Genomic DNA, 24054 nt, shown 5'->3' on the forward strand with positions numbered 1-24054 from the left:
ATAACACTCAGTTAAACTAAGATAATACGTAACGTTACAGTTTACTGAAAAACACTAAACATATAATTATCTAAAAAACCCTGTCCTTAAAGTCTCAAATATGGCCAAAAACTTGAAAAGACGATAAAATTCTAAAATACCATATTCGGATTCATAACAATTCAATCATTTAAAAATTTCACTGGAATTCAAAGTTGTTGCAATTTTCTCGGCCTGCATATCTTCAGATCACAAGGACTTTTGATCTGAAGAATAAGAAGGAATCTTTGTTTATATTTGTAAATTGTGCTTTACCCCAAAAATATTTGGTGAATTATGTAAAAACTAAACAAGCTTAGTTTTTCTCTTGAATTATTTTAAAGGATCTTTAATGTGAATGTGTTTTGAGTAAGATCCAATTGGTCTTATTTCAAAGATGAATTTTTAATTAAAGCTTGAAAACCCAGACTGGTGTCACAATGGTAAGAGATCAATTATTTTATAATAAGTTTTATTAATTGTGTTCATTTAATGATCATAGGAAGTCAAAAATTTGCAAAATTTTCAATTAGATGACAAATCTTGTCTTATAATCCTAAAGCCGGTTTATATGTTCCCTAGCTTTACGAAATAACTAACATCTTACCTGTCAAGTAGCACAAGCTGTAAGTTATCCACCAAGTCCTTGCATAAACACTGTTTTCTTGCGATCCGTTTTTTTTTCCTTTTTTTAGAGTTTTCTTCTTCTTCGAAACTCCAGTTAAGTTATTTGTATGTGTAAAAACGCCATATATAGACTATTAATATGAATATCACTGTAGATCACTGCAAAAGTCCAAGGAAAGTGGCGCCAAGTATATTATGTTTTAAAAAACTTTGTGCCTATTGATCACTTTGATAGATCTTGTAGTCTTTAACAACTGTTTAGTAATCTTTACTTTACACCGCACTAAAAAGTACGATCACACCTATCAAATATTTAACGAAATAATGTAACCCTTAATATAGGCAATTTTTGATTTTCTTAAAATCTAAATTTATCCAAACAAAATTAATATGTTTATCTTTTAAGTTATCATTTAAGAATGTCTCTATTCACACCTATTCTACATTCCAATTACGTTGCCGCATAGATTTGTAATAGATATTCCTACAAAAATAGGAATTTAAAGAATACAGAAGAATGCTTTATGATTGTGTGTATTGGGCATTACGATCGTAGAATTGTAATATTCACAACTATTCGATTACGTTTACGCATTCATTTACGCAACGATCGAAAAAAGGTATTAAAAAAAAACTGAATCGTAAGAAAAAGAAGAAGCAATTCCATTTCGTTTCAATGCTTTACGAACGTGTGTATTTTGCGTTATGGTCGTACCTGCGTTTTTGTAAGTCCTGGTTCACACTGGGAAACTTTTGATTTTGTGTGTGAGAGAAAGAGATGGTTAATATTTCCTTCTCTTTTACTCACACACAAAAATCAAAAGCTTTTCAAAAAAAGTTTCCTAGTGTGAACCAGGTCTAAATTGTTGTTTATGTGGCGGAGAGTCGAATCGATGTAGAATACCAAAGTTGCCAAGCGGAGAAAATTTCGATTCGAATTGAAATGCAGAATAGGGGCCATTAGTGAGGGAGCTTCGAATCGAAATGTAGAATACCATATGGAGAAGATTTCTATAAAAAATGGAGTTTGTACAAAGAAATAATTAGAAATTTACAATTGAAAATCCAAAAAACATGTTATTGATCTATATCCTTATGCAATGTCACTTTATAGTAAAATGTACTTTCAATTAATAATATTTTGTTTTCATTTAAACGATCTACGTGGGTATGTGTGTGTGTAGTGTGAACGAGTAGAGAAAAAGTGTAGAGATAGCTGGACAAGAGATTTAAGACAAAAAATCAAATGTTTGTAAAAGTGTGTTTGTTTGTTTTGTTTAATATTTGAAATGTATATTAATATAGTAAATTGTATAATATTTATGTTTTTTGTTTATGTTTTCAATTCATTAAAAACTTTTTCTTTTTTGCTTTTTGTTTTTATGCCATTATTTAATATTATTATATTATATATATTTTTGTTTTTTTTTATGATTTAAAATTCTAAAAATACAAATAAATCGCGTGCACTTTTCATCTTTGTAATTAATAGGTTTTTTGTTTCGATTTTCGATTTTTTGTTTTTTTTTTCTTTTTTCATGTTAAATATGAAGACAATAATTACAATTATAATAATAATTAGAATAATAATTTGTTTGTTTTCTTCTTTTTGATTTAACTACACTCACAAAATGTTTGAACATTAACCCAAAATAATATTTTTTTTTTTTAAAAAAAGAAATAAATACTTTTTATAACTTATGGTTAGTTAAAAATAAACATAATATAATAATTATAATAATAATAAAATAAAAATAATAATAATTATATAAAAAAGATATTGAAAAGAATAAGGTTTTGTGTTTTTGTTTTAAGAAGTAAGAAAATACGAACATTTGAATACAATGGAAAGGAAGAGAAAGTAAAATTAAATATATTTATTATTTATGTATGTTTTTTGTTTTGTTTTTGTTGTTTGTTTTGTTTTTGTATATGTTTAAGATCACAATGATGGTGAAGCACTAAATTTTTAAAACATTTTCAGTAGCAGCAGCATCAACAGCAATTGGAGCACTAACGCAGTGACAGTGACAACAATTCTCTTCATCTATAACGTTTTTCCCTCACTTCTCATCATCAACGTCTTTTATCATTTATTATTAGCTCTGTAACAATAATAATATTTTTTTGTTTGCTTTTGTTTTAATTTTTTAAAAATATGGAACGCGTTTGATAGAAGTGATTGTTATGATGTTGATTGAAAAAAACACCATGTAGTAAAACGAACAGAGAGTGTGTAATGTTTGTTGTATGTATAAATTAAAAATGCAGGTTACGTTGTTTTTTTGTTTGTGTTGTTGTTGCTTTTTTAAATATTTGTGTTTATTTTTTTTCTCTGGGCTCCTGATAAAAGTCTTACGTGTGAGAACTTTATACGGCTTGTTGATCTGGTTGTCGTTCTTTGAACTTGAGAGTTTCTTCGAAAATTAATGTTTTTAATGTTTCTCTTGGAAGATCGTCGAGTTCCATGCCAATTCGGAAGGGTACTTCAGCAACGGGCTATAGGCAAGAAATAAGAAAAGAATATGTTATAATGTTGATCTGCCTTATGGAATTTTACTTAATGTTACCTCATCTCCAGGATCGTAATACTGTTCCAAATAAGGATGCGCTAATGCTTCTTCAACGGGTATTCTATTATGAGGATTGAATGTCAACATTTTGCCCAGTAAATCTAAAGCCAATGGATCAGCATTGGGAAATAGCCGTGACCATGGCACTTTTGGTTTAAATGGTAATGACTCCAAATAATTGCGGGCCTAAAAGATACAAAATCAAAAACATAACTTTAGTTGTTATTTATACAAGTAATATTTAACTAAAGTTTATTACCTTTTCATTTATAATACACTCTAGATCCTCTTTAGAGGGAGATCCTAATACACCTAATATGTGATTTAATTGATCTAAATAATGTTTGCCTGGGAAAATGGGTCTATTGCTAAGCATTTCTGCTAAAATGCAACCTACTGACCAAATATCTATCGATTTGGTATAGCCCTTTGAGTTGAGCATGATTTCTGGTGCACGATACCAACGTGTGGCCACATATTCGGTTAGAAAACCAGTATGATCATGTTCGGGATCAGCTACACGTGCCAAACCAAAATCGCATATCTAAAATAAAATTATCGTTTAATTAATACAAAACAATTCAACACAAAATTAAAAAGAAAAACTTACTTTCAAATCGCACGTTGTATTTAATAATAAATTGCTTGGTTTCAAATCTCTATGCAATACATTGGCCGAGTGTATGTATTTTAAACCGCGCAATATTTGATATAGAAAATAGCAGATGTGATCATTGCTTAGCCTCTGTAAAATTTAAAATAAAAACAAATCATTAAATTAAATCATTGTAATTATTATTAATTTAAATATTTAAAAATATTAACCTGAGTTTTAAGTAATTTATAAAGATCAGTCTCCATTAAACACTGTACAATATATACATCACGCATTTGTTCTATACTATCCACACGCAGAATATCACGTATATCAATGATCTGAAATGAATATTGAACATCAGATTATGTTTTCTTTACAGTTTAAAGTTTATTGTAAATTTTCTACTTACATTTTCATGTTTAAAACGAGTTAGAATTTTGATTTCACGCAACGTACGCTGACAATAAGTTTGATGTTCAAAAGGTGATATTTTTTTAATAGCCACCTTTGTATTTGTTAGTGTATCACAGGCAGATCTAGAAAACATATAAATAAATTAAATTTTTGTAAGTTTATTGCAAAGATTAATATAATTTTAAATAAGTTAATAGAAATAAAAAGTAATTCGCGTGTATTGTTTTTAAATTCAAACTCTAATTAAATAATTTTATGAAAAAAATTAAAATGAATATATATCTCATGTTAAACCCAAATCTCTGTTGTGTCAATTTTTTTAAATAGGTTCAGAACTTTAAGATCATCGACATTTTTTAGTTTTGTATTGGAATTTAAATTTTTAAAACAATTTTTACACTTTTTCTTTATAGTCACAGAATTAGTTGCAAAACTACAACAGTTCTTGACATTAAACAATGATCTGTTGCCTACAGTAAGGAGGTTAGCCTGAGCTTTTATATCTTTCCAAATAATTCATTACTATTTGTTACAAACTTGGATTAATAAAGTCTTTAGTAACAGAGAGTGGCATCAACTGCTCTAAATCTTTCTCAAAATGGCACATAATCCAAAATAAAGTAATAAAAGTTTTCGTAAAATAGACTTTCTCATAAAACTCCAAACACTAAAACTCCTTTCTATTTAACATAATATTACAATAGAATTTCTCGGCAGTATTTATAACAAAAAAATATACATACATATACAAATTATTATAATGAATTGAGGAAATTTACACATAAAAATATCGTAGCGGTTTACAGATAAAAAAATTTTGTTTTTTTTATTGGAGTTTGAGTCACTATCATTAAATATCTTTATAATTTCTTCGTGTACTTTTTAATTATAGAATATGAGCAATGTTTGTAAATATATAATAACAAGTTTAAATCCAAAATTGATTTCTGAATATATTTCATTTTTTGGCCAAAAATCCAATATATTATAAAAAATGAAGTATGTATTACAGGTATATATTAGCAACAATCTTGTCGCGATGTAAGGGTATAGATAAAGTTTGAAGCTCTTTCTTCATGTGCCCTAAAGGTTGGTGTTTATTTCCGAAGAGAATCATTAGTTATTTATGATATCTTCTCAGTTGGATCGCAGTATACATATTGGAAGAAATAAACTTACATTATATAATGGACAAAACCTGGTTCGGTAGTTTAACGTGCTATGCCAATGCTATCATTACAAGACAATGGTAATACCAGCCGTATGAAGGATTAAAGTTTGTGGTCTTTCATTGTTCAATTCCCCTTAAAATTATCTATCAAACTACATTGTTTAGTTTTAAATTGTTTAGTACTCAACTCTGTAACAAGTAGGATATTTTTGGCTCTTCTTATGCGTTTTAATTAGAACTTAAGATGGACAAATAGAATAAGCTATTCTTGTTAGAAAAATTGTCGTATAGTAAACAGACAGGGATGCTATTCGCGAGCTATCTGGGATGTATACAATCAGGTTTTGTTGGGTTCCAGGTAATATACAGGGTAATGAGATCGCAGATGAACTGGCCAGACAAGAGTCAGATCTGGACAATGATAGTGGAGTTATGTCGGTGAAACCTCCTATCTACTACTACTATAAGTTAATCTCCGACAAATTCAGTAACTTCTCCAACCAATCCTGGCATAGTAGGATGGATTGGAGGGTATCCAAAGCCTTATGGCCGAGGTTGAATTCCAAGGCAATCAGAACACTATTAGGATTGGACAGGAGGAGTATTAGAGTTTTTGTAGGAGTGATAACCGGTCACTGCGCGATAGGAGCCTTTTTGGGTAATTGGGTGTTAAACACCCAGGAGTTTTGTAGGTTATGTGATGACGAAGAGGAGCTAGAGATAGTAGAACATATTTTGTGTGACTGTCCTGGTGCACAGAGTCTGAGGCGGAAATGGCTAGGAAAAACATTAAATGATGATTTACACACACATCATGGAATGTGTGTGTAAATCATTCTAGGTTTTATATTGGCTATTTAGGCGCCGGACCTTGTATAATTCCCTTCTAATACTATCAACAATCTTTCTCTATTAGGATAGGAATTCAGTAACTTCAAACTAATCTCTCCGGCTTTTCTATCTTCTATATATTTATTTTTCGTGTTTCTTCTTAAAGGGAATCACAATGGACCCTCTTGGCTCTCCGAGTGGATGTAAACCTTTTTTGGTATACAACCGTTTTAAACTAAACTAAACAGACAGAAAAGTTACAGATATATCCATATCGTCTTAAACGGAATAAAAATTCATTACCGATAGTTTTACGGTCAATAATAATTTACAATAAAAAAGGAAATTTTTTGTGTTACTTAAAGAGAAGTGGGATATAATTGACCATAAATCCATATGGCCATATGCCAAGAAAAAATGCGTGGTATACAGCAATATTGAAAATCCTTTTACATAGCACAATTCGAAGTTCTGTGTTGGTGGAAATGAAGAAATGCAACAATCCTTATTTCAGGCAAAGTAAAAAAAAACTGTGGTTTATTATATAAGAAAAGTCCTACTTTTTGTTAGCATTACATAGCAAACGTGATGAATGAAATAAATATCTACACATTCTCTAAATGAAAATGGAAATATATTAAAATTAAATACTTACACCACCATACCATAGGCACCTTCACCAATATAGGCCAAATGACGATAGCGTGGACCAACTTCGAAAATTTGACCACGAATAACTTCGGCATTTGGATTATCCGAATGTACTATGGGTGCAGTAGCACCATTATTATTGGGTTGTTGTTGCTGTGGCTGACTGGAACCACCTGCTGCAGTTGGTGCACTAGCTGCTGCCTCGGCCATAGCTGAACTCACTACCACAGATTTCTATGCAGACACCTCTCAATAAGATAATTTTTAATGAAATTGTTTGACAGCAATGTGTTGACGAACTGCTTGACTATTCCTGTAATGTTTCTTTGGAAACAAACAGAAAAAAGAGCAACAACCAGTGACAGCAAATCAATATAAAGATGTTTGATTCTGCTTGTCTGTTTAAAAAGTGATTTTTTCACTTCTGGCAAATTGTTTTTTTTTACTTTTTTCGTATGATGAAGAAGAAACGAAGTAGAGAAAATGTGAGAGAGAAAAAAGTCCCAAAAAGGAATATATAGAAACTTATGGGTAACGCCTAGCGTAGTACCAACAACAGGTATCTTTTGACAATTTTTCGCTTCTATTCTTAGGTTACGGTAACGAGATCTACACTACAACAATACCACGACGACGACCGCAACGGCGACGTTAGCAAAACAGCGCATACACTATACACACACGTTCAAACGCACGCATACACAATTTGTTGGTTTCCTTTATAGTTTTTAGTGGTGTTGTTGGTACAAAATTTGTACACGCATACACTCGACTTGAAAATAAATATTGTTGGTAGGTGGTTGCAGAATAGGGAATTGTTGCAACAAATTTTCTAAAACAATATTTGGATTATTGTGACTGTTTGTTTAGATTTCTCCTCCTGGAGTTGCAAACAGATTACAAATGACAAATTAATAATGTCTATAATACAGGCAACACCCTCAACTTTTTTTAGTGAAGCCTTAAAATGTTGCTGGTGTTGTTTGCAGTTTCGTTTGTTTGTTGTTGGCTAGTTTGATTCGTGGATTGCTGCTTCTTCCTTGTTTGCTTTTGCCTCTGTTCTTCCTTTCTTTTTGCTTTCTATTTTTTCTCGTAATGTTTTTTTGCTGTTTTTCTTCTTCTTTTTTATTATTATTGTTGCTGTTGTTATTCGTTTTCTTTTTAGAGTTGTTATTCCTGTTGTTCTTTTTCTTTCTTTCTTTCAACTTTCGTTCTCATTAATTTTTTTGTATTAAAATATTCAATGTTTTAACAAATTCTGACTTTTTTTGTTTAAATATGAATGTACGCACTAAAAAAGAAATTAATTATTAAAATTAACATTCACACACTCCAGTAACGTTATAATTTCGTAAATTTGTATAAGTTTTTGTCACTTTTTCGGTGTTTTTTTCAACAGACGAACTAGAATAAAATGTGCTTAAAAGCATATTTTCTATACCATCTGAGGTGACAGCTATTTAAGGCAATTTATTAAATTTATTTGTTTTAAATTGTTGATTTTATTTATTATTTTTGGCAATTAACACAATTAAAAATTTTGCAAACAATTTATAATTTCTATCTATGTGTGTGCACTTTGGTCGCAAAATTAACACAATTTTTGTCACTAGATACATTCCTGTTCTGCTGCGTCTGCTCGTGAAATTTGAATTTTACGACGAAAAATACGACAATGACTGCGACGTCGAAGTCGATGTCAACAACGACACTTGATAGCAGCGAAATTTAAAATAAACGATAATAAAGGATTCATAAAAATGGCAAATGAAAAAGAAGCGAACGATGAGTTAAAAAACCTGACACCTTTTTTATAATTACTTTCGTCTGTTGCTTTTTACAATTTAATTATTTTGTAAAAAATTTTACACTCCTCACTCGCTTCTTCAACAGATATAGGTTAGATAAAAGAAACAAATGTTTTGCTTGTCATTTTTCCCTTTATTATCATTATGTATTTTAGAAAATTGTTAGAAAGTGAGTCACAGTGCAAATATTTTTCAAGTGACAAATAAAAAACCACATCTTTTTTTTTTAATTCTTTTTTATGATCAGTATTCGGTTGTCTGTATAAATAAGATTTACCGCACAACAATAAAAAAACACTTGAAAGATACTTTGTATGTGTACAAAATGGTTAGGGAAGGGGCAGTCCCTTATATAGCAACTACGTTTGATGTTATATTTTCTGATAAAATTTATTTAACAAAGACCGTAGAATTAAAATAATTAATCTAACAACTCTTATTTAATTCCACAAGAATTAAAATATCTTGTTTATAGAATCTTGCTGTTCTTTCACTTTCACAAAACTTATTCACCACTAATATTTATTAATTTAGCACTTTTTATAATTTTTTTAAATACCTAGGAAAATGTGGAATTTCTACACTTTAATAATATTTTATTTTATAATTATTTTGTAAATAACATAATTATTCACACTTTACTAAAAATTTCTGCTGAAAACCAGAGACTTGTGCCGACATAAATGTAAACGGCGTTAGACACATTGAAAAAAGCGCCGACTTTAAATCGGCAATAAGACGGCGAAGTTTTTAAACAGTGTTATCAGAGTGATTAAAAATTGGATTTAAAAGAGGGATTTAATACAACATAATTTAAAATAAGCAATATTCTGTTAAATCAAAAAATTATATATATAATTATTTATATGGACAATTTCGTGTCAAGAGACCCAATTTACAAAATCGATTTGGATGAAATTTGCACCAAGTTTAGTACTTTTAGATGGTTTGTTGGGTTTGAAAGTTCAAATGAGTATAACTTTTCCTTTCTTTTGCTATTTCCTCAATCTTTCCAAAGAAAAATTTTTAACTTTAATTGATAAACATTAATGAAAAGTTCATTTTAAATATAATGTTATATTTTTTATTCTAAATACAACTTTAATTTTTCCATTTTATTTTTTATATCAAAGGTAATTTTTTATATCAAAGGTAAAATATATGAATATATGGAATCTTCCTATTTAGTAAGTGTAAGAGATCACTTAGTGGGATTTCAAGAAATATTAGCAAAAATGAAATCTTCCTAAATGTCAAAAATAGTAAATATAAACGGTATAGATTTATAAAGAGATTTTTAGACCTGGTCTACATAGGAAACATCCCTACAAGAAATGTATGACCGAAACTAACACATACAAAATGATTTTACTAACACACTTACAACATTTTTCTTTAAAAATTGCTAAAAAAATAGTTAATGGATAATTCCATCATTAATGACCGGTAAAATGACTGTGATGTACTCAATGTGTGATAAAGGGTTTCATTTGCATATGAAAGAGTGAAACAACTACATTTGACTGTTACTGTGTTTTCGTCGCATAAATTAATTATTTCAGTGAAAGCCAAATATCAAAAAGCAAAAAATTAAAAAATTTAAGACTAAAATTATTAAAAATAAAAAGATTTATTGTAATTTAAAAACGGTGCAGGAAGTGGAGCTGAGAATATACACTTCGGAGTTTAATCTATCTGTGGTAATATGAATACATATTTACTTTTAATTTTTATATTTCAATATTTATATGCATTTCTTTACAGACAATTTATTTCCACAAATTAAAAGGAGCATAGGAGGATTTTACATTCTGTGAGGTATGTAAAATGGTTAAGTGATAGTTAATTTATGTATATGCTTACTATGTATATTAATAAAATTAAAAATATATATCTTAAAACGTTAATAAATTGTGTTTTATTATAAATTGGCATAGCCGTCAGATTTGACGGATAAATTCATCAAGTGTGATTGGTCAACTGTGATGGATATATCCATAAAGAATGATTAGTCAATCGTGACTAACATTTTCATCACCCTTGATTGGTAAAAAGCAAAGGAGTGAGCAGCTCAAATATATGTTTTAAAATCGGTAGAATTCATAAGTGCAAGGGAGATGCAAGATCACATGTACACAAAAGTTTCCATCAAATTTTTCATATTGCCCTTAAGAACTTGATAGAAACTTTGTTCTACGCAGTGATCGATATTTCCTTCACTAGTGTCAGTCAAATGACCGGTCAAATGACTGTCACTGTTCTTGTAGGGATTTGTCGAGAAACCTATTCTTAATTATCATTTGAAGTTTCCTTAGTCCTAGTTCACACTAGGGTTCTATAAATCGACTTTCGAATAATTGAACAATTGACTTTTTGTCGAAAAAGTCGAAATCAACTATTTTGTTCCAAAAAAGTCGATAACTCAACTATCGTCTGTGAAAAAAGTCGAAAAGTCGATTTTTAACTCAATGCAAAAAGTCGAAAAGTCGACTTTTAACTGAATGCAAAAAGTCGAAAAGTCGACTTTTAACTAAATACAAAAAGTTGAAAAGTTGACTTTTCGTTTCAATTATAGAACCCTACTTTCTTCACGATCAAAAAATACTACACTAGAACACAACGCTGTTTTAGGGTTCTAAATTAAAAATTAAAAGTTGCTTTGACCTGGTCTACAATAAGAAACATTTGTTGAGAAAACTTTTCTTAATTCTCTTTTGAAGTAAAAAGTTTTACAGTGTGAACCAGGTCTTATTCACACATAGAAGCTTTTGTGTCAGAAACTACGTATTGATTGCATTGATTTGTTTTTGTAAGAATAAGAAGAATAAAACCTGGTTCACAATAGGAAAGAAACTACGTATTGATTGCATTGATTTGTTTTTGTGGGAAACTTTTGATTTTTGTGTGTGAGAGAAAGAGAAAGAAATATGAACCATCTCTTTCTCTTACATACAAAATCAAAAGTTTCTCAACAAAAGACATATTAGACCTGGTTTACACTGGGAAATTTTTGTTGAGAAACTTTTGATTTTGTGTGTGAGAGAAAGAGATGGTTGATATTTCTTTCTCTTTCTCTCACACACCAAAATCAATCAAAAGTTTCCTAGTGTGAACCAGGTCTTACAAGATAAACAAGTTTTATTCTAATTCTTTTTCTTTCTCTCTCACATAAAATCAAAAGTTTTCAAAAAAAGTTTCCTAGTGTGGACCGGTACTTACTTGAGATTAGGTTACGTTTTTAAATTGTTGGCATTTCGAATATTTTCAATATATTTTGAGTTTAGTATATATGTATGTATATAATCAGATATGGTATTTTTGACTATTAAATCACATTGGCAAAAAACCAATTCGTCATATAAATACTCTATGTAATGAATCCGCCGATCTTTATTTACAATTCATGGAAAACAAATTTAATTTAATTTATTTAATTTAATTTAGTAATTATAGTTATAGTTCATCATAGTTATTAACCATTATTATAGTTCATCATAGTTATAGATTAATACCCAAAAGTGTTTATCGAAATCTATATTTGGCATATTTGTAAGATCTAGAAGATTAAAAAATGTAAGTAATGGTGTTATTTAATTATTTATTTGTCTATAAAGAACGTCTTTCTTTTCAAGAAAGAGGAGGCATCATGATGGTCTCCTGGAAAAATGCTCACAAGAAAGAGACAGATGTTTATAACGCACAATAATATAGGTCCTATACCCACCTTAAAGTATACCAATCGGCTTATAATCATTTTCTGAGTCGATTTAGCTATGTCCGCCTGTCCGTCCATGTAAACCTTGTAATCAATCTACAGTTCGCAATTTTGCAATTCAATGAAATTTCGACTAAATGTCCACAATTTTATTTAACAATAAATGGCTTACGTATATCTGAGACAAGGTACAACTAAACTTAAATGCTTTATAGTACAAACTAAACCACATTTTTTTGTAACAGGTGTAGGGTATTATATAGTCGGTTAGGCTAAACGGTTGAAGCTGAAGAGTATCCTATAAGTATCCAATAAGATGGGATTTTTGGAAATTCCAATTTTTTGGGGGTTAAAAAAGGGTAAAAACGTAAATTCGGTAACCTCAAATCTCCTAAACTAGAAAAGTTACAAAAGCAGTTAAAGCTTATCGTCGTTCATTAAAAAAGGGAACAGGTGTCCAGTAATTTTTTCAAATGCGGACCCTTTAGGGAATAAACGGGTAAAAACTGTAATTTGGTACTTCTTTTGCACCCCATGTATCTTTTAAACCAGAGAACATTAAAAAAATATTTTTGAATCCTTCATAACACGACGAACGTTTATGTATTTTTGGTACTTTTTTATGAAACATGGTTTATTAACTTATACATATGAATACATAATAACGGGCTCCCAATACGATGTTGCAACTTTTTGGAACAGAATTTCGTTAATGGGGAGAAAAAAGTACCAAAAGGGGTAAAAACGGGAAATTTGATTTTATTCAAGAAACACTAAATATGCTAATGGGGTGTTTTTCGAAACACCGGTACCAAGTGATATTTTTTGGTACTTTTTCATTCTCCAACTGATACTTTTTGAGTTTTCTATGATATTGAAATCGAAACATGAAATTGTATATCTGGAAAACCATTGTAGTTAAAATGATCAAAATCGTTAAGTTTCTTATTTATATTGCTTTTAGGGTAGCACAGCACACTGGGTATAGCTAGTAAATAAACAATTTTATTTGTTTTGTTTTTACGTTATTGATCATTTTCTTAATGCAAAATTTTTTTAGTTAAATATCGGCTGATCCTTTTAAAACTTGGAGAAAGGATTTGTTTTTAATTTTTAAGAATTTTTTATTCATCCCTGCATAATTTCTCACACAACTTTTGAGCTTGCTCTGTTTTAAACAATATATTTGCTTCTAAAATCCCACTTTTTGATCTCTCGGTTTCCGTTTTTATTTAACTCTTTCAGGGTCAAAAATAATTTATGTCTAGAAAAAACTTGAAAACTTATATTTAAGATAATTTGAGTATGCCGAATCCGGGAAAATAATATTTTCTGAATTTGAGTTTTCCCAAGTGAGTTATAGAAGGTCAAAGTTAAATTAAGAAGTACCACCAATATTTTGCATGATTTTTTTTTGTAAAATGTCTTTTTAAACATCTTTCAATACAATACAATTTAAATCTGCATAGTCCGATCTCCTAAAATACAATTTTTTGGCCATTAAATGAAGATGTTTTTTAAACGTTGTTAAAAAGCACTTTTTAGAAAGTAGTCTTAAGTGATAATTTCTTAAAATCTGATTTTTAAATACTTTTAAAATACGGAAGATCTTTCAAAATCTCAATTATAAATATAATAAAGACTTCATTTTAATCTAAAAGAAAAAAAATTAAAACTAAAGTTAAATATTATAAACAAAAAATGCTTAAAACAGAGTCTATTGTAACGTCGAATATATTCGACAAAACCACGAAAAGGGTTAAAATCGTTAAAAAATTAAAAACTAAACGTAGTTGGAAACTTAGCCGGCTTACAGTCGATTTTAAGCCACCCCCGACATATTTAGTGTCTCGCCGCCGCTGTTAATATTTGTCGGCGCAGGATTCAGGTCGTTGCTTTAATTTTTAGTAAAAACATTGAAGAGAAATAAATAGGGGAAAAACTTGCAATTTTCCAAAAAAAAAGAAAGAACTAATCATTCAATAACAAAGTGTGAAGTTTAATATATAATATCGTTAAAGATAAGAAACTAATCAACTTGGGCAACATATTTGTTAATATTTTCTTAAGTTGTAAAACAGTGACTAATATTATTTACAGTATTGAAAATTGAAGATTATTTTAGTTAACGCTTCGCATTCTAAAGAGTGAAAAAAATGTAAGTTAAGAAAAGAAAAACGTCAGTTATTAGATTTTTTATATGTATTTTTATTATTTATTTGCATTTATCATCAGTGGCAGCAAATTGTACAATTTTCACATTTCTATGCTAAATTTTATAATAACAAAGTAATAACAACAATAAATTGTGTTTATTGTTTGTTGTGGGAAACTATTTTTAAGAAATGAATTTTAATAATTAATTATTAAAATGTGTTTATACACCGCCAACTTAAGAATATCACAAAAAAAAAAAAAAAAAAAAAAAAAATTATTAAAACCTGTATTGTTACCTTCAATTTTAACTTTCCTGCCAACAATCAGACAAAGTTGGTCGTATAAGTACAGTAATGTTTTTGTAGCTAAAATTGCACTCATCCAACCATACAACCACCCACCCACTCACCCGCTATGTATAGCTTTGCATCTGCTTAAGTCAGCAATCAATTATGGTGCTTCACTGGGCATCAACCACTTATATTAGCTTTTCTTCTATTTTAAGTATTGTGTTTTCTTTTCCGTTTTAATTTTTATTTCTTTTTAATTTCTTTTCTATTCCCCTAGTCCTCCTCCTTAATCCTTGTGGGCTTTTGGTGTTTCGATTGATCATGTAAGATGGAGGTTCCCACTATTTCCAAATATGCCGTTCTCATGCGCAACACAAAAGTGCGTCTTCACCAAAGTCCCGACATACCAATAGCAGATGATGCCAAAGAAGCTGCAAACGAAATCAATATCAATGCTGGTGCACTTATTAAAATATTTCAATCAAAAACTCCCACCAGCAGTAATCAAGGCTCGAAGAATTTAACTAGTACTATTCAAGTACTTGATCTGATCAATCATATGCCTATCTATGAAAACCTTTACGAGTGTCCCCAGGCGAATTTGCGACGTGTGGACGAAAATCTTTGGCCTTTTATTATCAGCATAGTTGATCCTGAACAGCGTTTACGAATGCTGCAAGATGTAAATCATTGCAAGTGGGTGGTGTATTTAGATAAAAATGAATTTGTCAGTGTTGCGGGCGAAATGTTTAATAAACCCGGTACAAATTTCGATTGTATTATACGTTATATAGGACCCGTTATGGAATTACATTCTGTTGGTTACTTTTTTGGCTTGGAAATATTGGTACGTTGGCTCTGAAATCATATCAAATGAATTAATAATAAACTACATAGGTCAACAAATTTTTAACCGAGAGATTAAAGAATTAATTTCTAATAGATTGAGCTGAGTTAAATCAAGATCTTGTTTAAAATTTATGGACACAAAATATCTTAAAAAGTTGATGTGATGAAGGAAATGCGATGTGGTGATAGGATTCAGTACAGTTGAGACCGTTAGTTTCTAATGTTTTTAAATATTGTTGATTTATGTTACATACATACGTTTGTGATGGACTAATTATCTGTTTATGTTTTTATTAGACTTAATTCTATAGAATTTAATAACATTTCTAATACTAATACAAGATTTATAAGCTTAGACAGTTATACATAGATCTATTAATTTAAAAATTAAATTTCAATTATTAGTAGACAACAAGCAAATAATACAGCAACCACTAGCAAATGTGATACAAATAAATAAAACTTTTTAATTAGTAAACTATTATTTTTAATATAAAAATTTTAATTAAAATGTATTTAGTTTGCAACATTCTTTACATTAATATTAATTTTTTTAGGATTTAAGCAGTGGCTATTCACCTCAAGCGGATAAAGTACAATTCGCTAATAACTACATGGAATGTGATCCCACGTTGTCTATATTCACCACAGCTAACTGGATTACGCCAATATCCAAAGACCAACAAAAGAAATTTTCCGCACGAGACTTAATAAATGGTACAATAGAAAAGTTTAAATCAGCAATTGGTCCCAGTAGTTCTCTAACGGGTATTGTAGGCAGCAACACATCATCGCTGAAAAGAGATAAGAAAGCCAAAAAACATAAACCATCAGCACAGTTTTATGATAAAGTAGAAGACACCACAGACAGTTGCGTCTATAATAATAACAACGACAATAACAACAAAATGGAACGCAGTAAAAAAGAATCATCGAATGTCATGTCGCTAAGTAGCGAAGAATTCAAACAGTCTATAGAAAATCGTGAAAAAAGTTTAGAACGCCGTGCCACCACCACCAATACGGTACAGACGCAAACACAACCACAGAGTGGTATTTTAAAAAATAAACACAAAGATCAAACGAAATCCACAGCTGCCAGTGGTCCGGAAATTGTGGTCATTGACAATGCCGACATTGATGAGTCGAAACGTCAAGAAGTTATTGTCATCGATAAGGAACGTCATGAGCAAGTCGATTTATTTGAAATACTTGGCAGTGATTGGCCAACAACTGCTGGTGATGCGGCTGCAATATTGAATAAACAAAAATTACAAAATGTCAACACCTCTGGCAGTACTGGTGGTGTCACTGCAACTGGTAATAATATCGGTACTTCTAGTAAAAGTAATCGCAATAAATCATCTAATCCATTGACACACTTAGCTGGCAATAATGCAAAAAAGACAAATGATTCCATTTCGCCAAATAATAAGAATGTCGACAATAAGAAAAGTAAGTTTTTTTTTTCAATATTTTGGTAGATTCTAGTTTAACAAGTTTTCAGTTCTAGTTAAGTTTTAGTTCATTTCTAGTTCAGTTATCGTTCAGTTCTAGTTTAGTTCTAGATCAGTTCTAGTTCAGTTCTAGTTAAGTTTTAGTTCATTTCTAGTTCAGTTCTAGTTCAGTTCTAGTTCAGTTCTAGTTCAGTTCTAGTTCAGTTCTAGTTCAGTTCTAGTTCAGTTCTAGTTCAGTTCTAGTTCAGTTCTAGTTCAGTTCTAGTTCAGTTCTAGTTCAGTTCTAGTTCAGTTCTAGTTCAGTTCTAGTTCAGTTCTAGTTCAGTTCTAGTTCAGTTCTAGTTCAGTTCTAGTTCAGTTCTAGTTCAGTCCCAGTTCAGTTCTAGCTCAGTTCTACTTCAGTTATAGTTTAGTTTAGTCACCAGAGGATACCTTTGTTATGTGATATGTACTTGATAAATTGCCTATCTTTATAATTACTTCAGTATATTAAATATATTATCTCAGGAAGAGGAACGACTTTTTTCACTTACTCTGTCATTGCCTAGTCCTGGCGGAATGTTCCGTAAATCGTATTCGAAACTTATTATTCTCAAATATTGATCTAAATTCTATTGTACAATATTAAAAAATCGTCCAGTATGTTTGTATGCATGTATTTTTCATGAAACAGAAAAATTCTAAAAATATACGATTCACAATTAACAAACCATCTTTATGAAAAAATATTGAAATGTTTAATAACTTTAAAATACTTTAAATGGTAAAATTTTTATAAAATTTATGTGAAATAAGTTATTTCACTTCACAACGTTAACACTATTCCAGACATGGCACTTGATCGACATTTAAAATTTATAGAAACATTATTCTTTGTTTAATTTACATTCAACGTTAAAAAAATCCCTTAAAATTATTTAGATTTCTTAACTTATTTATCTTTTTTTATTAAATGTTAAATCTATTTTTGCACAAATTTTTTTAAATGTTTTTAAAGCAGCCGCTAGACAAAATGTTCAAATAATTCCGGCAGACGTTAAATACATGAAACACATTCATATACAAATACTAAAAGATAATATAAAAGAGTACCCTAGGGAGCAGAGAGCAATCGATAAACTATTTTTAGATATTTTTAAATTGTAAAAAAATGAGATGTGTAAATAGTGATGTTGAAATTTTAAACAAGTTCAAAGAAATTCATAAAAATAACTACAGAATCCACATAAATACATACATATATTTATGTATGTTATAAATATTACAATTTACAATATTACAAATGCATTTTTGAAAAAAATATTATTTTATTTATTATATTATAAACCTAACGGTTTTATTTCTAAACAATTGTTATTAAACCGATTACTCAATATTTAAAATTTTGAAAATTATTTATAGAGAATATCCGTGAATCTATGAGAGATTTATGTTGAACATTTCGTATTTTCTCTATGCTCACTAAGCTGATGCAAGTTTTTATGGTGGGGTATACTTTTCCCTATTTATTTTCTTATTGTGACATTTATCGTTAGTTGTGTTTTTAAACTGCAGTCAATTTCACGTAAATTTTTAGTTTTAACATTTAAAAAAATTCAATTAAAAAAAAAGACAAAAAAAAACACAATATTATTTTTTCACAATGGAAATAGGTCGGACACCTAGTGAGGCATCATTGTACCACAATATACCATTGACAGTTTTAGAATTTTTCACCACATCACCAGTGGGAAGTCCCATTGAATATGGCTCATATATGTCAGGTTAAACACATGCCATTTATACTCTTCCTTATTATTCAATTCATACCCAATTTTTTATTTTATTTTATGTTTTTTTTTTATTTTTGCTATTCGTATTATTTGTGTATGTATATTTTTTGTTCTATCCTTGCCCCATGTCCATCCAACAAATGTTCACTACAACAGAGCCTCATAACCACAACCACCCCATACAGGAAAAATATGATCAAATTGATAAACAACAACAACCCTTGTATGCTAATACACCTTCCAATCAAATTGATACAGATTCAGCATATGATCCTGAATTTTTACCAGCTGTTTTGGATAGTAGTGACTTTATGCAAGTGACATCTTTACAAGAGGTGCCCAGCACTGATTTAGGTTTGGGTTCCATGGTCGAGGTGAATGTACCCGAGTCAAATGAACATTTATATGGTGTTATTCGTTGGATTGGCATACCGCCTGGCAATAACAACATTTTAATTGGTGTCGAATTGGAAGATGACTGCATTGACAAACAACTTATAACAACAGATGGTGGATTTAATGGTATTCCGTAAGTATAGTTAATGATGTAATATTTCATGAATTGTAAACAAGTTTATCTATTGCACTACAGTTTGTTTAAGTGTCCAGTTGGTCGTGGTATTTTTGTTAATAGTGATCAGTGTTCGATTGACAGACGATTTTTAGGAGCAGATGGTGGAGCTATTGGCAATGGCATAAGTGAGACGAACGACAATAAAACAAAAACGACTAATGGTTTTCATAATGAAGAGCAGAGTTTTGGACATATGGACTGTCCCATTGTATCGGGAGCGGTGGCACCTATAAGTAAGTTTGTAACAAAAGATGAATTACCATAAGTTATGTTAATGAGTCAGTCGACTTAAATGCATACTGTTTGGGATCCATGAACTCAATGTGTTACTCTTAAATTAATCCCAATTCGAAACACTATAGGACGTTAAATACCAATTTTCAATATGGCATCGAATCATCAACATGCACGATCTTATGAAGGTGTATCGAAAGAATAATGTAGTGTTTCTTCATTGATATAAAAAAAAACAATTATATCCCAGAAAACACGGGAAAATTTGTTCCAGTTGTTCAGTTCTTCTTCGGTTCTAGTTCAGCCCTCATTCAATTCTATTTCAGTTCATGGTTAGTTCTAGTTCAGTTCTAGTTCATTTCTTATTTTGAGTTAAGTTCTAGTTCACTTCTAGTACAGTTCTAGTTAAGTTCTAGTTGAGTTCTATTTCAGTTCTAGTTCAGTTCTAGTTTAGTTCTAGTTTAGTTCTAGTTTGGTTCTAGTTTAGTTTTATTTTAGTTCTAGTTTAGTTCTAGTTCAGTTCTTGTTCAGTTCTATTTCAGTTCTAGTTCAGTTCTAGTTTAGTTCTAGTTAAGTTCTAGTGCAGTTCTAGTTCAGTTCTAGTTCTGTTCTAGTTCTGTTCTAGTTTAGATCTAGTTTAGTTCTAGTTCAGTTCTAGTTTAGTTCTAGTTTAGTTCTAGTTTAGTTCTAGTTTAGTTCTAGTTTAGTTCAGTTCTGGTTCAGTTCAAGTTCAGTTCTAGTTTAGTTCTAGTTTAGTTCTAGTTTAGTTCTAGTTTAGTTCTAGTTTAGTACTAGTTCAGTTCTAGTTTAGTTCTAGTTTAGTTCTAGTTTAGTTCTAGTTCAGTTCTAGTTCAGTTCTAGTTCAGTTCCAGTTCAGTTCTAGTTCAGTTCTAGTTCAGTTCTAGTTCAGTTCTAGTTCAGTTCTAGTTCAGTTCTAGTTCAGTTCTAGTTCAGTTCTAGTTCAGTTCTAGTTCAGTTCTAGTTCAGTTCTAGTTCAGTTCTAGTTCAGTTCTAGTTCAGTTCTAGTTCAGTTCTAGTTCAGTTCTAGTTCAGTTCCAGTTCTAGTTCAGTTCTTGTTCAGTTCTATTTCAGTTCTAGTTCATTTTTAGTTCAGTTCTAGTTTAGTTTTAATTCAGTTATAGTTCAGTTAAGAACTTTATGAAATGTCCCAAATCGGATGCTTTAAGAAAATCGACGAACATTGCAGTCTACATGGTCTCTATATAATGTCACTAGTTCAGTCAGTGTTCAAGCTTACTGTTAAGCTTAAGTATAGATTAGATAAGAATGAAAAGTAGTCATATCAAGGAAAAATACTGTTCCAAATTTACTGAAAAAAACGAACAATACTTGAGTTCACTTTACTCTTAGGTATAGAGGAGCTTTATGGGATAAATCCTTAACACAATATCAATTTAATAAAATTTTGCAATAAGTTGAACTTAATATTACTAGGGTATCACAATAGTGATATCAGTATTAAATGAAGTCTAGTTTGTTACCCATCGAGTTACTACCCTTTAACCCTAACAGAATATAAGGCTTGGTTCTCCTAGAGTTATGAGTTCCCCTGGCCTTAAAATGTGTATTATCCGTGCTAACTTTTTTCATTTTTTAATTAATTTCAGAATGTTCCAGTCTGAATGAATTAGAAGAGCTATGCGGTAAATTTAAAGGCATACAAGGTCACCACAATTCTTGTTATTTAGATGTGACACTATTTTCCATGTTTGCTTTTACACCAGTATTCGATGCTATACTGTACCGGCCACCAGAAAAAGATGTAAGCTGAATACTCAAAAAAAAAAAAAAAAAAAAACAATTAAAAAATAGATAATTTACCAACTTAATATGTACTTCTAGGACATTTTACATTACACCGAAGTGCAAACAGTCTTACGTGAAGAGATTGTGAATCCTTTGCGAAAACATATGTTTGTTAGAGCTGATCGTGTTATGAAATTACGACAATTATTGGATAAGTTAAGTTCGGTTAGTGGTTTGACGAGCGAAGAAAAAGATCCAGAAGAATTTCTAAATTGTTTATTATCACAGATAATGAGAGCCGAACCATTTCTTAAGGTATTAAGAGTTAATTTACAAATACGAAACATATTTTATAACATAATTTCTATTTAGCTTAACTCTGGCCAGGATGCCTACTATTACCAGTTGTTTGTCGAGAAAGATGAACGTTTATCATTTCCCAGTGTTCAGCAGTTGTTCGAACAAAGTTTTTATTCATCCGATATTAAATTAAAGGAAGTGCCATCGTGTCTTATAATACAAATGCCACGATTTGGCAAAAGCTTTAAAATGTATCCGCGTATATTGCCTTCACAAGTGTTGGATGTTACCGATATTATTGACGATTGTAGGTTTTTGAAAACTAAGATCATTTAAAGTGTTAATTTCGTTTAATTTTCTTTAAAAGCACCTCGTCAATGTTCTGTTTGTGGCAAATTGGCGGAGTTTGAATGTCGTGATTGTTTTGGTGTCTTACAGAATGGCATTGGCTTAGAGAGTACATCATTTTGTCCCAAATGCCTGGAAACTGTGCATATGCATGCTAAGCGGTAAATATTTTATTAACAAATTTAAATTTCTAATATTTATTATATTTTTTGATATTTTTAAATAGCTCCAATCATAAACATCGCAAATTATCTGTGCCACAAGATTTTCGCGTTATGAGTTCAGCCACAACGTACATGAACGTACCACGTTTGTATATGGAATTATTCGCAGTGGTTTGCATTGAAACCTCACATTATGTTACATTCGTTAAGGCTGGTTCCGGTCCCGATGCACCCTGGTGTTTCTTTGATTCCATGGCAGATCGAAAAGGTAAAAATCGAACATTTTCTTTCATAATTATTTAAATAATTTAAAATTTTCCTCTTTCAGGTGAACAAAATGGTTATAATATTCCAAAAATGATAACCGTACCCGATTTACCGCAATGGCTGTCAGAGGATGGTGCACGTACAGTTAATGAAACTTCTTCCAATGATAAAATGTTACCAGAGCATGCCAAGCGTTTGTTTTGTGATGCATACATGTGTATGTATCAAAGTACAGATGTCATGATGTATCGTTAATTTATTTTCGTTTTTTTTGTTGTTTTTATACTAATCTGTTAAAAAGTTAAGTTTTCATTTATGTTTTTTAGTTTAAAAAACTGTCTTTTAATATCTTTTTGTTAAAGATGCAAATACATTTTTAGTCTGGTTAATCTTCTTATTGTATTTATAATTTAATAAAATATGCAATTAATTTTGTTTAATATAAATAACAATTTTGGTTGTTTTTGTCAAATTTCTATTCCTTCGGATTGTTTGTACTTGTGTGGTGATGATTTCACCAACACATACAACAAATTGCGTTCTCAAATCACTAAATAATGTCAACTCAGCAACTGCTGTATAAACCGGGACCCAAATTATGTTCGGCCAAAGATTGTCAGCGACAGCTGTGTTAATCAACAGTTTTTTCCCCAGTAACGAAACATGTCGGTAACTTGGCTCTAACTTCTCTTAATTATAGCTGGTTTTTTCTATATGTCGTGAACGTATACAGCGTAACACTATCTCAGTCTAAGGAACCGTTTGTAATAACTCGTGTCATCTGTAAAGGTGCTCAGGACTCACAAGCCAACGCGACTGGTCCAATAGCTTCATTGGAACATGTTAAAGTTCACAGTCTCAAAACCACGGCAATAATCCTGCCTTGTCGCCCCAGATAGACCTGCGCAAAACATCCCGCGCATGACTGTGCACACTTCCTGAATCTTCCTCAATTACAACAATCACCCCTTGCGATCTTCCCCCCGGGGTCATGTTTCCATGGTGAAATCTCCATCATGGTGTATTGCAATCCGCGGGTAAAGAGGTGCTACCAATACCACTAGTCTGCCGGGACTATAAACTGGTGATGTCAAATGTATCCTTGTCTTCGCCTCGGAATGATTTGGCATGAGGTCGAACCAGAGCACCATATAATCTGGTACTACGGGTGGCCAGTTGCCCGCAGGACTATGTCCTGGCTGGTCAGTTGGTTGAGGTTCCTTCGGGATCCACGTAGTGGTTGTGGTTTAATACCCAAAATCGCGGGGAGAGAATGTTGGTTTAAGGACTGATATATCCTATACCTAATGGGTTGGATAAATCTCTCTTAGAACAGGTCTGTGTACAAAGCAGCATATGCTGGATTCCTAAACCCGATCGGTATCTCTTACCGTGCGCGTAGTGGGACGCCAGTATATGCTGGGGAATTGTCAGTATTCAATGGTTGCCTGTCCCGTAGATCGATCTTT

At 30.8% G+C, this 24054-nt stretch overlaps 2 protein-coding genes and 1 long non-coding RNA gene across 7 annotated transcripts; 1 reads left to right on the forward strand and 2 right to left on the reverse strand.

The window, feature by feature from the left end:
* Nucleotides 1–2439: 2439 nt before the first annotated feature.
* LOC111675135 (mitogen-activated protein kinase ERK-A) lies at nucleotides 2440–9387 on the reverse strand. 2 transcript variants are annotated; one of them, XM_023435869.2, is made up of 8 exons: nucleotides 9251–9387; nucleotides 6888–8174; nucleotides 4226–4352; nucleotides 4044–4154; nucleotides 3829–3963; nucleotides 3478–3762; nucleotides 3216–3404; nucleotides 2440–3144 (listed from the first exon to the last, which is right to left on the reverse strand). In XM_023435869.2, exons 2-8 carry the CDS (start codon nucleotides 7091–7093, stop codon nucleotides 3016–3018), a joined length of 1182 nt encoding a protein of 393 aa, XP_023291637.1. In that variant the 5' UTR covers nucleotides 7094–8174; nucleotides 9251–9387; the 3' UTR covers nucleotides 2440–3015. The 2 variants fall into 2 exon arrangements, with proteins under 2 accessions (XP_023291637.1, XP_046806388.1); XM_046950432.1 differs by lacking the exon at nucleotides 9251–9387 and adding an exon at nucleotides 8325–8892.
* A 5794-nt stretch (nucleotides 9388–15181) lies between these two features.
* Nucleotides 15182–23037, forward strand: LOC111675145 (ubiquitin carboxyl-terminal hydrolase CYLD). Of its 4 annotated transcripts, none has more exons than XM_046950827.1 (10): nucleotides 15182–15700; nucleotides 16260–17157; nucleotides 19088–19460; nucleotides 19524–19738; nucleotides 21368–21522; nucleotides 21603–21821; nucleotides 21879–22113; nucleotides 22174–22315; nucleotides 22381–22586; nucleotides 22647–23037. In XM_046950827.1, the coding sequence occupies exons 1-10, from the start codon at nucleotides 15182–15184 to the stop codon at nucleotides 22838–22840; spliced, it is 3156 nt and encodes a 1051-aa protein (XP_046806783.1). In that variant the 3' UTR covers nucleotides 22841–23037. The 4 variants fall into 4 exon arrangements, with proteins under 4 accessions (XP_046806783.1, XP_046806786.1, XP_046806789.1 ...); XM_046950830.1 differs by having other exon boundaries at nucleotides 19190–19460; XM_046950833.1 differs by having other exon boundaries at nucleotides 16260–17022.
* LOC124419892 lies at nucleotides 15574–18032 on the reverse strand. Its single transcript, XR_006940883.1, has 3 exons — nucleotides 17693–18032; nucleotides 16282–16496; nucleotides 15574–15711 (listed from the first exon to the last, which is right to left on the reverse strand). It is a non-coding gene; the product is annotated as an uncharacterized LOC124419892 (long non-coding RNA).
* Nucleotides 23038–24054: the final 1017 nt, after the last annotated feature.

Source organism: Lucilia cuprina, chromosome 2 (genome assembly GCF_022045245.1).
Source record: "Lucilia cuprina isolate Lc7/37 chromosome 2, ASM2204524v1, whole genome shotgun sequence".
NCBI lineage: Eukaryota > Metazoa > Arthropoda > Insecta > Diptera > Calliphoridae > Lucilia > Lucilia cuprina.

Coding starts and splice junctions, on each gene's coding strand:
- LOC111675135 (XM_023435869.2), bottom strand. CDS start 7,093: ATGGCCGAGGCAGCAGCTAGTGCACCAACTGCAGCAGGTGGTTCCAGT. Junction 3,763..3,828: donor ATACAACGTGCGATTTGAAA/GTAAGTTTTTCT, acceptor ATTTTATTTTAG/ATATGCGATTTTGGTTTGGC. Junction 3,145..3,215: donor ATTACGATCCTGGAGATGAG/GTAACATTAAGT, acceptor TCTTGCCTATAG/CCCGTTGCTGAAGTACCCTT.
- LOC111675145 (XM_046950827.1), top strand. CDS start 15,182: ATGGAGGTTCCCACTATTTCCAAATATGCCGTTCTCATGCGCAACACA. Junction 19,461..19,523: donor GGTGGATTTAATGGTATTCC/GTAAGTATAGTT, acceptor ATTGCACTACAG/TTTGTTTAAGTGTCCAGTTG. Junction 19,739..21,367: donor GGGAGCGGTGGCACCTATAA/GTAAGTTTGTAA, acceptor AATTAATTTCAG/AATGTTCCAGTCTGAATGAA.